The sequence below is a fragment of the Salvelinus alpinus genome, chromosome 1 (genome assembly GCF_045679555.1).
Source record: "Salvelinus alpinus chromosome 1, SLU_Salpinus.1, whole genome shotgun sequence".
Classification (NCBI taxonomy): domain Eukaryota; kingdom Metazoa; phylum Chordata; class Actinopteri; order Salmoniformes; family Salmonidae; genus Salvelinus; species Salvelinus alpinus.
This window is the reverse complement of record NC_092086.1, coordinates 56,547,467-56,561,096: the sequence shown is the minus strand read 5'-3', so window position 1 is coordinate 56,561,096 and position 13,630 is coordinate 56,547,467. Positions and strand designations below refer to the sequence as shown.

Genomic DNA, 13,630 nt, shown 5'->3' with positions numbered 1-13,630 from the left:
GTCGGATCTAGTCACAGCCTCTTTCTCATTATCCTATACTCTTTTTCAAAGACACATCAAGACTGATCGTCTCGCATTATCTAACTTGGCACACACATTTATAAACCACCTGGTTTTCTCTTCAGCTGGTTAAATAAGCCCATTGCACATATTTGTTGAGGCCCCCGGGCCATTCTGCAGTGAAGTGGGTGTGTCTCACAAGTTTTGGGAAGGGGTCCAAGATTTCTTTCATAACCCTCAGTTGGTATAAATAGTTTCTCTGCAAGCATTTCCCTCAGGCCAGTGGATGCATCTGAACTGAGCTGATTTAAAAGACACACTCAGCACAATGTAAGTAGAAATGATAGTCTCATTGCTTTGATAGGTTTCATTTGACTTGTGATGGTGTTAATTATTAAAGGGAGAATGATTTCTATAGAAATTGAAAGTTGTAGTATCATAATTTGGAAACTGTCTTAAAGTATTACAATATATTGCAATGGTGATTATTAATGTCTGAATAATAGATTTTTCATGTGATGTGATCACTGATGGTTTAAACTTTTAATGTGATGACACTGACTGTTTGTGTGTACTTTAGGTGTTTAATGTGATGACACTGACTGTTTGTGTGTACTTCAGGGTTTATTTTCCAGGGTTGGTTGGCTTGCTTCTCATCTTGACTGCTGAAGCCAGAATTGGGTAACGATGTTATAATACACATCTGTTCTTACTTTCCTCACATCGTAACCACACGTTTCAGAAATCACACGCTGTTTGTATAGTGAATGTTTGAATATTTATATTGAATATTGATGTCGTGCAATATTTTCTGACTTTCTCCATGATTGATTTGTTTTCCACTGATCCCTATAGGAACTCCTCTGAGTCTAGCTTCTGTACCGAGTCAAGGGAATGTCTGCTGTATGATCTGGTGTGCCAGAATGACGATTATGAGGTGAGTTCATTGTAAAGCATTAATGGCACATAAAAAGGAGTCAGGGGTGTTATTTGTGACCATATTTTTTTTTATTGTTTAGGTTTCTGTCAGGGTTGCAGATCAAATAGATTTTCATTTTCATCAGAATATCGTTTATCAACATGATAATAATAATTATCATTTTCCATAACATTTTAAAAACAGACGAATTGTACCTGCATGCGTAAAACAGGAGCTTCCCCCAATCCCCACCCTGCTACCAAGGTGCCATCCACCTGACAAGTCCCCAAGTCCCCAAGCCCCAGAAACCAGGCTTCCCACCCCTTTCTACTGGACCTTGACACCAAAGTTGCTCCCCCTGCATCCAACATCCGTAACTCAACACACTCTCCAACACAGGACTCTGAGTGAAGGTTTGTGTCTGTGTTACAGGTGCGCCACTATGACTCGGTGAAATGGGTGTCGACAGACGAGGAATGCTACTTCATGGACAAGGCCATGTACACTGCCTTCCAGAGACTCTTCAAATACATCACCGGATCCAACAAGGCTGGTGTGTGTGTGTGTGTGTGTGCGTGCGTGTGCGTGTGCGTGTGTGTGTGTGTGTGTGTGTGCGTGCGTGCGTGCGTGCGTGCATGTGTTTGTGCGTATTGATCTATTTGTGTCTGTGTGGATGCACATTTTTCCTATAGGCGTCAACATTGACATGACAACTCCGGTGACTGTCAAAATCGAGGAGAAGAAGAGGTTGTGGCAGTCGTCTGTCTTCACCCTCAACTTCCTCCTGCCGTCTGACTATCAGATGACTCCTCCCCAACCCACTGATGACAGTGTAAGACCCAATCTCAAATAGACCCCTAGACCCTACACCTTATGCAGCTTTTCTAGAGTGCCAGGTGGGTGGGGTTTGCCGTTTTGGGACTATTCTATTGGTGCCATTGTGCAAGAAAAGCTCAATCGAGCGCAGTTACAATATTAAAAAGAACACAAATACCATTTGAACCCATGTCAAGTATGTCATGTTTTTTTAAAGACCGCTGGTTAACAATGTGGATGTCTTTGTGATTTCCCCGTGCAGGTGTATTTTACAGAGACGCCAGACATGAAAGTGTACGTGAGGAGCTACGGTGGATGGATGATGTCTTTGACATCCAGTGTAAACTCTATGCTGCTGAAAAGGCAGCTAGACAAAGTCCAGGCCACCTACAACAAAGACTACCACTATGCTGTGGGATATGACAGGTGAGAGCACGGATACAAATCCTTCAATATACTCATATCCAGCATCCAACACAATTCCACCAAAATACTTTTTCAAACATACTTTAATATTGTGTGTGTGTGTATGTGTCCTACAGCCCAATGAAGATTCTGAATAGGCACAACGAGGTGTGGTACATGGTTGAGGGAGAGCCTGTGTGCCCTACCTCCTCCTAAACATCCTCCTCCATTACTGTTGAGTCTGGCATTACCACTTTGAGGAGGACCAATGGGAGGTGCATGGTAGACTGAGAACATCTGAGATAATGTGGTTCGGGGGCAACAAAGATATTAACTAAGATATGTGTCTCTGATCTGGTGGCACTATAATCGAAATCAATATGCCACCTATTACTGTATGTGTATACATGTGTCTTAGAATTTGCTCATTCTTATTCAGGGTTCAGTTTGTTAGGGAGGTGCCTTGCCCACCCCCCAGCCCCATTGTTCTAACAATGTGGGGTGAATGTAGATGTAGACAGGAATACATTTGTACTAAAGTCTGTTTATGAAAAGTAACTTCCCTTTTGACAAAATACCACATTCAATGTTGAACATGATTTGGATCTTTGTCTGTGTTGAGTTTGTTCCCTTAAATATATGCCAAACAAATCCTCTCCAGCTCTTTGGTAAAACTTGAGTGGTGGTGAATACAGTATGATTATAATGAACATAAAATCTTGAGTCATTGCATCAGAAACCATATTTGTTACATAGTCTGTCCATGAGAGAAAATAATGAACATTACAAATGAAATTTTACATTTGAGTAATTTACCAGATCCTTGTTATCCAGAGGGACTTACAGTTAGTACATTAACCTTAAGGTACAACAACCACATAGCACAGTCATAGTAAGTCAAACATCTGCTCTTGCAGATGTAAACCGCTTTGTGCTGCCTAACCAATGACTGTGTCGTGTATGGTGGCACCTCAGGAGGCGAGTCAATTTCAACAACAAAAAAGCAATATCTGTGCACGCGGACCTGGCCTACTCATGTCCTGTTCAGTTTGAGAACGAGAGCTGAATATGATATGGAGGATCAGAGGTCTTTTTTTTATTTTGCTAAGGCAGCAGCTACTCTTCTTGGGTCCAAAGCTTGCTACTGATATAATTGATTTTAATACAAATTAAATGGACCTGATTATATAAAACAATCTATAACGAGTCTTTAGACCACAATGCTTTATGCTAGAAACAAGCTGTAAAATGCCAGGGAAAGATGTGACTCAGATACATATAAGAGATCTTTGGTTTGTCTCTATGACATTCAGAGGCTGCGCTACCACCTTCTTGAATATCCTTATAGAATAAGTGCATAAAATGCACCCTCCAATTGCAACGTCTGCCTATATGCCCACACATCTTGTCTCAAAAACACAGTATTTGGTCCCATATTTCTTGCATGCAATGCAGAGTATGTGAGCGGAGCTGGAGCAGAGCGAGGAGCAGAGCGAGGAGCTGAGCGTGTCCAATTTCACTGGAGAGTGGAGCGAGATTCCCAAAGGCTGTAGCGTCGGCAGTTTCGCCCGCTCCAATTTCGCCCCAGTAGTGCTCACTTCAGGAGCTCAGGGCATGCCATCTCCAGCATTCATTGGTAGTCTACTTGTGTTCTGCTAATAGCCAATTGCTTTGGATACTGTCATGGAGTTCGCTAAATATTTTCATAAAGAAACTAATCAAACACACAGGTGCTAAATCAAGGAGACTTACAAAGATGATGACCAAGCGCAAGAGCGGGAGTGCGGTGATAGTGTCCACTGTTATGTGTAAGGCTTGGATGCCACCTGTTGGTATGGTGCCAAACTGTTAGACTATAGACCGGATGACATTGTTCTACGCGCGGGACTTGGCAGCTACACTGGCTACATGAAACATCCACAACTAAAGAATCATTGTGGAATCTGAAAAGACACTTATCCCAAAAGTATGATGGTGTACTTACAATGTGCACATGTTAAAAGAAAGGAATGAGGTGGGTAGATAACTAAGTGTGTCATTGTAACAAAGTTTCTATCAACAGAAAATCAGGTCTCTTTAATGTTTCGTTCAATTTCGTTCTATTATCTATATAGATTTTGGCCCAATAGGCCTGGCATATTCCCACTTTCAAGGATCTTTCCGTTTTGATTGGGTTATTTTGCCTAAAAACCTATAGGCCTGCCTATAGAAAAATAAAACAATAAACAACTTTGCATCTTTGCCCAGCCTGGCAAAAGTGGCCAAAAAGGGTGTTTTAGCATCCCCAGTGGCTCTGCAAGTGTGGATAGGTGAAGCCACAGACTGGCCAAACTCGTGCTTCTAAAAATTAATTCAAAGACACTAATAAGACGTTTTTCGCTTAATTGGTATTTAATTCTAAGTAAGTCACAGCCTATATGCGTAATTTATAGACTATAATAATTTAATACAATGAAATGTTGTTTAAAAACTCTTATGGCTACAATCCCGTTAACGGGATTGATATGACAACAGCCAGTGAAAGTGCAGGGCGCCAAATTCAAACAACAGAAATTTCATAATTAAAATTCCTCAAACATACAAGTATCTTATAGCATTTTAAAGGTAATCTTGTTGTTAATCCCAACAAAGTGTCCGATTTCAAATAGGCTTTACAGCGAAAGCACCACAAACGATTATGTTAGGTCACCGCCAAGTCACAGAAATATTCAGCCATTTTTCCAGCCAAAGAGAGGAGTCACAAAAAGCACAAGTGTTTTCTATCCAATACTAATAATAATATGCATATAATATATAAATAAAATATAATAAAATTGCGCACAACATTGCACAGGTCTTATTTTCACGATTTGGACATTAATTCACTTTCCAAAGCTAATAAACATGTGGAAATGTGAGCAGCATTTTGTATTCCTAGTTGAATTAGTTAGAGAGCGTAAACAAAGAACAAACTTTTTTTACATTCATATTTCCATAGCTCCTTGGTCATGTGACCTACTTGACTCAAACAAGGTTCAGAATGTCCACTGACTACCCTTCTATATTGCACACCCTCTGGTTTGTTCATATTCATCTCACACGTTTTTACATTCATTTTTCAATAGCTCCTTGGACATGTGATCTACTGACTTCAAACAAGGTTCAAAATGTACAGTCAGTGGGCCAAAAGGGCAAAGTACGAGAGTCATGCTATTAATTGTCCAAAGCAGGGATGGAGAGTGAGCTAGTGAGGTAGGCTGCCGTGGGTTCGCTGGTCAATCCATATACTGAACATGTAACCACAGTAATGGTAGACAGAAAATCAATGAATAAAAATGGAATATTGACAAATTAAAACAGAAATTGTAGACCTTTAATCTTTTCCAACATGTCAGACACTTTACTTCAAATAAGTACAAAACAGTGACTTGTTGTGAATGCACTCAAATATCAAGTCATTATCAGGTTATGTAAACTGCGTGCTAATACTCACAGCAGAAGGATTTGTGTTCATGTACAGTATATGTGTCACGGCTGTTGAAAGGAGAGGACCAAGGTGCAGCGTGGTGGGCGTACATTTTCTCTTTATTAAATCAAAATGACGCCGAACAAAACAATAAACACTACAAAAAACAAACCGTGAAGCTCAAAGGCTATGTGCCCTAAACAAAGTCAACTTCCCACAAACACAGGTGGAAAAAAGAGCTACCTAAGTATGGTTCTCAATCAGAGACAACGATAGACAGCTGCCTCAGAACCACACCCGGCCAAACACAAAGAAAAAGAAAACATAGAAATAAAGAAACTAGAATGCCCACCCTAGTCACACCCTGGCCTAACCAAAATAGAGAATAAAAACCTCTATGGCCAGGGCGTGACACTATGAAAGTGATGCTATGAAAAGGATTCTTTAATGTTATCGAGCTCACTGACTGAGAAATCCCTGCCTATTACTGAGAATAAAAAGAACACATGAAACATTGTTTTTCATGAGGCCTATCTGTGCGCCTTCCTTTAAGCACCTCTGTTCGAACACCTCTCCTGTCCTTGATCCATACCATATACAGCCATTTGCGGATATTTTCCGTGTCCATGTGAAGATAGTTATTGCGAGGCTGGACCATTTGTTAACTTCAAAACATTTTTTTTAACACCCATGTAAAATTAAGGCCTGCAAAACTGCCTCTCTCCCTCCACCTTCATTCCACAGATTTGATTCCGAGTTTCTGTGGCCTTTTTTAATATGTCCCATGTTTTTTTCGATTGACGAAAACTAACTAATGACATTTTTAAGTTTGAATAATTCATGTAAAAACGTGTGAGATGAAAATGGACAAACTATAGGGTATGCAATGTGTAGACCCACTGAGTGGACATTCTGAACCTTGTTTGAAGTCATTAGGTCACATGACCAAGGTGCTATTGAGATCTGAAATTGAGAAATTCATGTCAAAAACGTGTGAGATGAAAATGGACAAACTAAAAGTGTGCAATGTGTAGGCCCACTGAGTGTACATTCTGAACCTTGTTTGAAGTCAGTAGGTCATATGGCCAAAGAGCTATTGAAATTCAAAAATGTAAATAAATAAAAATACTGCGAGATGTAAATCGACAAAAAAAGTGTGTGCAATGTGTGTCTATGCCATCGGGTTAGCTACAACCAGTTTTGGAAATTTTAGGAGTAATGGTTAAAGAGTTATTGGAATTTGAAACATTTGATTTGTCACTATGTTGACGGTCCCTAACTGCTGTTGGTGGACGTAAGGAAAACTACAGGCGAATATCCATCGAATATCCAACCTGAAACGGTCTTTACCTCGGTTGAAGTAATATAGCCTAAATAATTCATTTTTGTTCCTTCTTTAGGCTTCTTGTCTGGCTCCTGACCTATTTGGAGTGTTTATACGGTCACACCCTGATCAGTTTCACCTGTCCTCGTTATTGTCTCCACCCCCTCCTGGTGTCACTTGTTTTCCCCAGTGTATTTATCCCTGTGATCCCTGTCTCTCTGTGCCAGTTTGTCTTGTATGTTTCCAAGTCAATCAGCGGTTTTCCCGTTCTCCTGCTTTTTGCATTCTCCTTTTTCATAGTCCTCCCGGTTTTGACCGTTGCCTGTTTCTGGACTTTATACCCGTCTGCCTGACCATTCTGCCTGCCTTGACCATGAGTCTGTCTGCCACTCTGTACCTCCTGGACTCTGATCTGGTTTTGACCTTTTTGCCTGTCCACGACCATTCTCTTTGGATTAATAAACATTGTAAGACTCCAACCATCTGCCTCCTGTGTCTGCAGTTGGGTCTCACCTTGATATATACGCTGTTTAATACGACCTGTAGCCTATTTGAAATTATGCTAGCTTCTTACATTCATCTTTTCATGTTTATTCAAATACTTTTCATTCAAGTCCATATGGTTTCAATACGTAAAAACCAATTGGTAGGTCCAGGTAGTCACAAAAATAGATGGGTGTTGGTTAAATTGTGATTTTAATGAATGTAACGAATTTGGAGCGTTAGTTTTTTTTTGTACTGTGAGCATGGAGCAGTTTTTAGTGGAGCTGTAGGATCAAATCAAATTTATATAGCCCTTCTTACATCAGCTGATATCTCAAAGTGCTGTACAGAAACCCAGCCCAAATCCCCAAACAGCAAGCAATGCAGGTGTAGAAGCACGGTGGCTAGGAAAAACTCCCTAGAAAGGCCAGAACCTAGGAAGAAACCTAGAGAGGAACCAGGCTATGAGGGGTTGCCAGTCCTCTTCTGGCTGTGCCGAGTGGAGATTATAACAGAACATGGCCTGTGCCGAGTGGAGATTATAACAGAACCGACGATATCCCCGGACAGGGCCAAACAGGCAGGATTTAACCCCACTAACTTTGCCAAAGCACAGCCCCCACACCACTAGAGGGATATCTTCAACCACCAACTTACCATCCTGAGACGAGGCTGAGTATAGCCCACGAAGATCTCCACCACGGCACAACCCAAGGGGGGGCGCCAACCCGGACATCTCCCAGACGGTCGACGAACAGGGACATCTACTTCGTCAACACCACAACCAGCTGGCGCAACTGGGGATGGGATTTGGAAGAGGTCCTTCAACTTCTCGAACATACCCGAGAGGCGTTGCCTTCAACTAGCGGAGGATACTCTTCCACCAGCCGAGCCAGCACAACAGTCCATTCAGCAGTCCGCCCAGGTCAGCAATGCATGTTTGTCTGTCCCGGATAAATATGACGGAACCCTTTCTAAATGCCGAGGCTCCCAACTCCAGTGCTCCCTCTATTTTGCGCACCAGATGGGAGCCCCCACCACTGAAAGGTTCAAGGTTGTCACGCTTATTTCTCTGCTGACTGGGCGGGTGTTGGAGTGGGCTACGGCCGCCTGGGAGAGATGGGAGGAGCTGGATTCGTATAAGGGGTTCATGGCTCTGTTCAGAGGTATCTTTGATCATCCACCGGAGGTTACAGAGGGGGGTGAGTGCCTATTTCAAGTACGGCAGGATGACCAGACCGCTACTGAGTACGCGCACACCTTCCGGACTGTAGCAGCATCCCGCCGATGGATTGATCCAGCGCTCCGTACGTTATTCAGAAGAGGACTGTGTGAGGAGGTCCAGACAGAACTGGCATGTTGAGACGACAATCTTTCCTTGGATGCACTCATCGTGATGGCCATCCGTCTGGATAACCTTCTTCGGGAGCGTTGGTACCCTCATCGCTTCTCTCCCTACCTCAGAGACCACTCTGTATCAGAGCCTGAACCCATGGAGGCAGGGGTCACACGACTCCCCATGGCTGAACGATGTAGACGGAAACACCTGGGGCTCTGTCCCTATTGTGGTCAAGAAGGGCATCAGCACATGATCTTCCACCTCCTGGGGCAAGTGTGAGTATCCCCATCTTCATCATTCTCTGCCAAACCCTTTTTAGCGTCGATCACACTAGCTGGCTGTCCCTCGTGTACTGTTTCTAGTGGATTCTGGTGCCACTGGGAACTTTATTGACCAGATAATTGCCTCCTCTCTTAACATCACCACATACCAGCTCTCCATTTCCAGTTCAAGCCCTGGATAATCGACCACTAGGATCCGGAACCATTACACACGTCACCAAACCACTCACCCTCACTGTGGAGAAACATTCCTTTCTTCATAATTAGTGCTCCAGTGCACAAGATCATCCTCGGCGTCCCATGGCTCCAACGCCATAACCCCACCATCTCATGGTAGAGTATGAGAATCATGGACTAGGCACCCGAATGCCGGAGGACCTGCCTTACCTCTCGAGTCGTAGCCCCTGTGGTCTGGGACGTGGATGCGGAATAGCAATGGACAAGGCATATTGACATTAAGGAGAGGCATGCTTAGTCGAGTGATCATAAGGGTCCAGTTAGTAGTGAGGTTGGTTGGGGTAACGGCGATTCAGACAGCTAGCCGGGCCATCGGTAGCAAGCTAGGATAGGATGGAGGTCTGTTTTTAGCCACCTCGTGTGTTTTTGTCGGTAGATTAGTGGGGTTCCGTGTGGTAGAGGGGATCAATCCAATTGGCAAAATAGATATAGTTATAGTGACCCAAGAAAAATTGTCCGATAGACCAATTCAGATAGCAGACGATAAGACAACTAACGGTTAGCGGGCCGCAGATGGGCGTTCAGGTAACGTCGCGACGGAGGGGCCAGTTGGATAACTCCCTCGTGCAGATAACGTCGGTAGTCCAGTCATGAAGGCCCGGTGGGGCTCCGCATCGGCAGTAAAACGGGTCCGGATAGGTGATTGTAGCCCAGGAGTGGCTGATGGAACTCTTCAGCTGGCTAGCTCCGGAATAATTGATGTTTGCTCCGGGATCGATGTAAGCCAATAGTCACATGGATAGCAGCGAGATCCAGGTGTAAATGTCCAGAGCTTTCGGTTGAAATCCAGGGATATGAAGAAAAATAGGTCCGGTATGTTCTGGTCTGAGTCGCGTTGTACAAAACTGGCGATAGCTTTTCAAGCTAAAGGATAGCTGATGACCGCCAACCGTGGTTAGCTGAATACTAACGTTAGCCAGTAAACTGGCTGGCTTCTGGCTGGCTTCTATTGTGGATTTCAGATTTGAGGTAAATAATATATATTTTTTTTTATTGGTGAGGCGGGTTGCAGGAGAGTGTTTTGAAGTTGAGTTTTTGGAAAAGAAAATATATAAAAGATATGCGAAGAAAGATGTAAATATATATATACACGGGACACGACAAGACGAGGACAAAGGACGTCTGACTGCTATGCCATCTTGGTTATGTATCTATACAAATATTACCACTATAAAACAAAAAGTCAAAGAAAAATACTACTAAATTTTGCATCAAAATAATAAAGCCCTAAAATCATTAGCAAAAATGTTTAAACAAGCAAATGTACAATTAGGCTCAAGACACTATTATTATTGACAGGGTTGGGGAGTAACGGATTACATGTAATCTGTTACATGTAATGGGATTACAAAAAAATGGTAACTGTAACCGTTACGCTACCAGCTAAAATATTGTGATCAGATTGCAGATATTTTTGAAAACTAGATGATTACTTACAGGATTACTTTTAAATTCAGAAAGGATGATTGCGGAAAAAAATATCACACTTCTGTCAGCATTGAAAAAAGACGCAAATTTAAATTTGTTCCACCTGAGCGAGTCTGACCACAAGTCAGAGACCACTGATGACACACCAAATGTGTTTAATATATATACTGTATATCCATTGATTCTTGAAGAATATAACTTATAAATCCCTCATGAGGTTAGTTCAACTGTCAGTTCTCTAATGTTTGTAAACATTTTACAATGTAAACAAACACTGTATAGCCTCATAACATGGTTAAAACAATAATGTTGATATCATGGATGGTCAGTCCTTGCATCCATAGCTATGTCTATTAATCTGAGAGTGGTTACGTTTCGAGGCCCATCCCTCAGCTTTTTATCAAAACAGAGGTGGGATTTGCCATTTTGTTATTGTTTCATCTGTGGATTTGCTCTTTAAACAGTTGCATATTATCAAGATATCAAAGTACCACCAACAAAAAGTTCAACAATAGGCCCATAGCAAATGCAACATATGGCATTCATTTTTCTCATGTAAATAGCACTTTTCAGTAGTACTCAAAGCATGCCTTTCCATGAGAGCAGCATTTATTTTTCAACTCGAATCAATGAGCCCAATCAGTCCTCCATGACAACAAAATCATAAACAACAGAGTAGAGCTGGCTAATAAGTACTTTTGGGGTTAGTTTTGGGGTTATGCTCAGGTAAAACAATTTGGCTCATCTATACTTCCATATTTCCAAGTCCTATTCTTGAAGATCAAGGGGGTATAACATTTATTTGAATGACTGGAATGCTGATAGACTTCAGTTTTTAATGTAAAGATATCATTTAATCGTATTATTATATGTAGTAGAAGGCAATGGGTTAGAAGAAGCCAACATAACCAACCCATAAAGTAAAATGTAACATCCATATACAGCTATGTACATTTTAACATTGATTTATCCTGCAATAGATGTCGTTCAATTGGTAACATACATTTTTGTCTTCTTCTAATGCCTGTTAAAGGGAAAGATATCTAAAAGTAACAGAATGTAATCAGATTACGGTCTTCCAAAAGTTACGTTCCTGATTACAATTTTGGACAGGTAACTAGTAACCGTAACGGATTACATTTAGAAAGTAACCTACACAACTGTCACGTTCGTAATAAGGACGGGACCAAGGCGCAGCGTGTGTTGAGTTCCACTTCTTTATTGCAGTGAAACTTCTCAGAAAAAACAATAAACAATCAATGAAACTTAACCTCAGTGGTGCTACAAGCACAAACACAAATAATATCCCACAAACACAGGTGGGAATATTGGCTACCTAAATATGATCCCCAATTAGAGGCAACGATTACCAGCTGCCTCTAATTGGGAACCATACAAAACACCAACATAGAAATAATGAACTGGAACACCCCCTAGTCACACCCTGACCTACAACTCCATAGAGAACCAAGGGCTCTCTATGGTCAGGGCGTGACACCAACACTGAATTACTTAATTTAAAATGAAACCATACAAGCCATCAGCAATAACTGAAACCAAGCAAATGTGTACAAATACGTAACAGACCCAATTATCACTAACCATTACAAACATACAAACACTTTATTAACAAAACTTGATAAACTCCCTCACAGTTATGATACTAGTACTGGTCAGTAAGATCATCACAATAACAATGAGGCCTTTGTACAACATCTGCTAGGGTCAGGGTTAAACCAACACACTACCCCCTAAGTGTATGATTTTCTTCCCTGAGAGCATGAATTTCATCATGAAGAATACAATTTTCATACATGTCATCTTTCATAGGTTGTAATTGTGTGTGCTTAAACCCCAGGGAATTCTGTACACCTCATGGGAAAATCCCCCACAGATTCACCCAATTCATTAATATAGCGATTGTTGTCCAGAACAATGTTATACAGTTCGATCAATTCATTCTCAGCATTAAACTCGTCTCTGACCCTAGGTGGCTGTACAATGTCTAGAGTGTTGTTGATCCTTAAACCTTCATGGATGGTTGAACCCCCCCCGATTGTTCGGAGCCCCCACGATCCTGGTCATATTCCTGTTAATCAACGTTTTAGTTCACTGTGCCCTTTTCACCCTGGGGGCCCCCTCCCCCAGTTTTTGCGACTGCACTTGAAGAAACTTTCGAAGTTCTTGAAATTTTCTGTATTACTATTGACTGACCTTCATGTCTTTTAAAGTAATAATGTACTTTAATTTCTCTTTGCTTATTTGAGCTGTTCTTTCAATAATACGGACTTGGTCCTTACCACATAGAGCTATCTTCTGTATACCACCCCAACCTTGTCACAACACAACTGCTTGGCTCAAACGCATTAAGAAGGAAAGAAATTCCACAAATTAACTTTTAAGAAGGCAAACCTGTTAATTGAAATGCATTCCATTTCAACTTCCTCGTGAAGCTGGTTGAGAGAATGCCAAGAGTGTGCAAAGCTGTCATCAAGGCAAATGGTGGCTACTTTGAAGAATCTCAAATATAAAATATATAACACTTTTTGGGTTACTGCATGTGTTATTTCATAGTTTTGATGTCTTCACTATTATTCTACAATGTAGAAAATTGTATAAATAAATAAAAACCCTTGAATGAGTAGGTGTGTCCAAACTTTTGACTGTTACTGTATGTCAGCTCAATCGTAAATTACTTTTACATTTCAGTCGTGCTATATTGCTGAACTTCAACGATACAAGTTGAATTGAATAAGTTCTATAACTTCAGGCGTCCTTTCTTGTGTGCTCCTAGTCCTCATTAAGTTACATGACAACATAACCAGTTTGTGGAGTTGTTGTGCAGGCTTTGTGTTTCAGCATTATCACTTTACATCAAGAACTCGAGATCTTGTACTTCGTGTCACTTACACAGCACATTGTCACAAAAATATATTATACAGTTTATTTTTCT

The 13,630-nt window shown here is 41.4% G+C and overlaps 1 protein-coding gene across 1 annotated transcript; it reads left to right on the top strand.

Moving 5' to 3' along the window:
- The first annotated feature begins 214 nt into the window (after nucleotides 1-214).
- Nucleotides 215-2,800, top strand: LOC139581364 (heme-binding protein 2-like). The gene is made up of 7 exons (XM_071411034.1): nucleotides 215-330; nucleotides 622-681; nucleotides 856-937; nucleotides 1,352-1,472; nucleotides 1,612-1,751; nucleotides 1,998-2,161; nucleotides 2,278-2,800. Coding segments are annotated over exons 1-7 (648 nt in total). The 5' UTR covers nucleotides 215-328; the 3' UTR covers nucleotides 2,357-2,800.
- Nucleotides 2,801-13,630: the final 10,830 nt, after the last annotated feature.

Excerpts from the sequence above, each read along its gene's own strand:
- LOC139581364 (XM_071411034.1), top strand. Across the intron at positions 938-1,351 it reads GCCAGAATGACGATTATGAG|GTGCGCCACTATGACTCGGT; the intron begins GTGAGTTCATTG and ends TCTGTGTTACAG. Across the intron at positions 2,162-2,277 it reads TATGCTGTGGGATATGACAG|CCCAATGAAGATTCTGAATA; the intron begins GTGAGAGCACGG and ends TGTGTCCTACAG.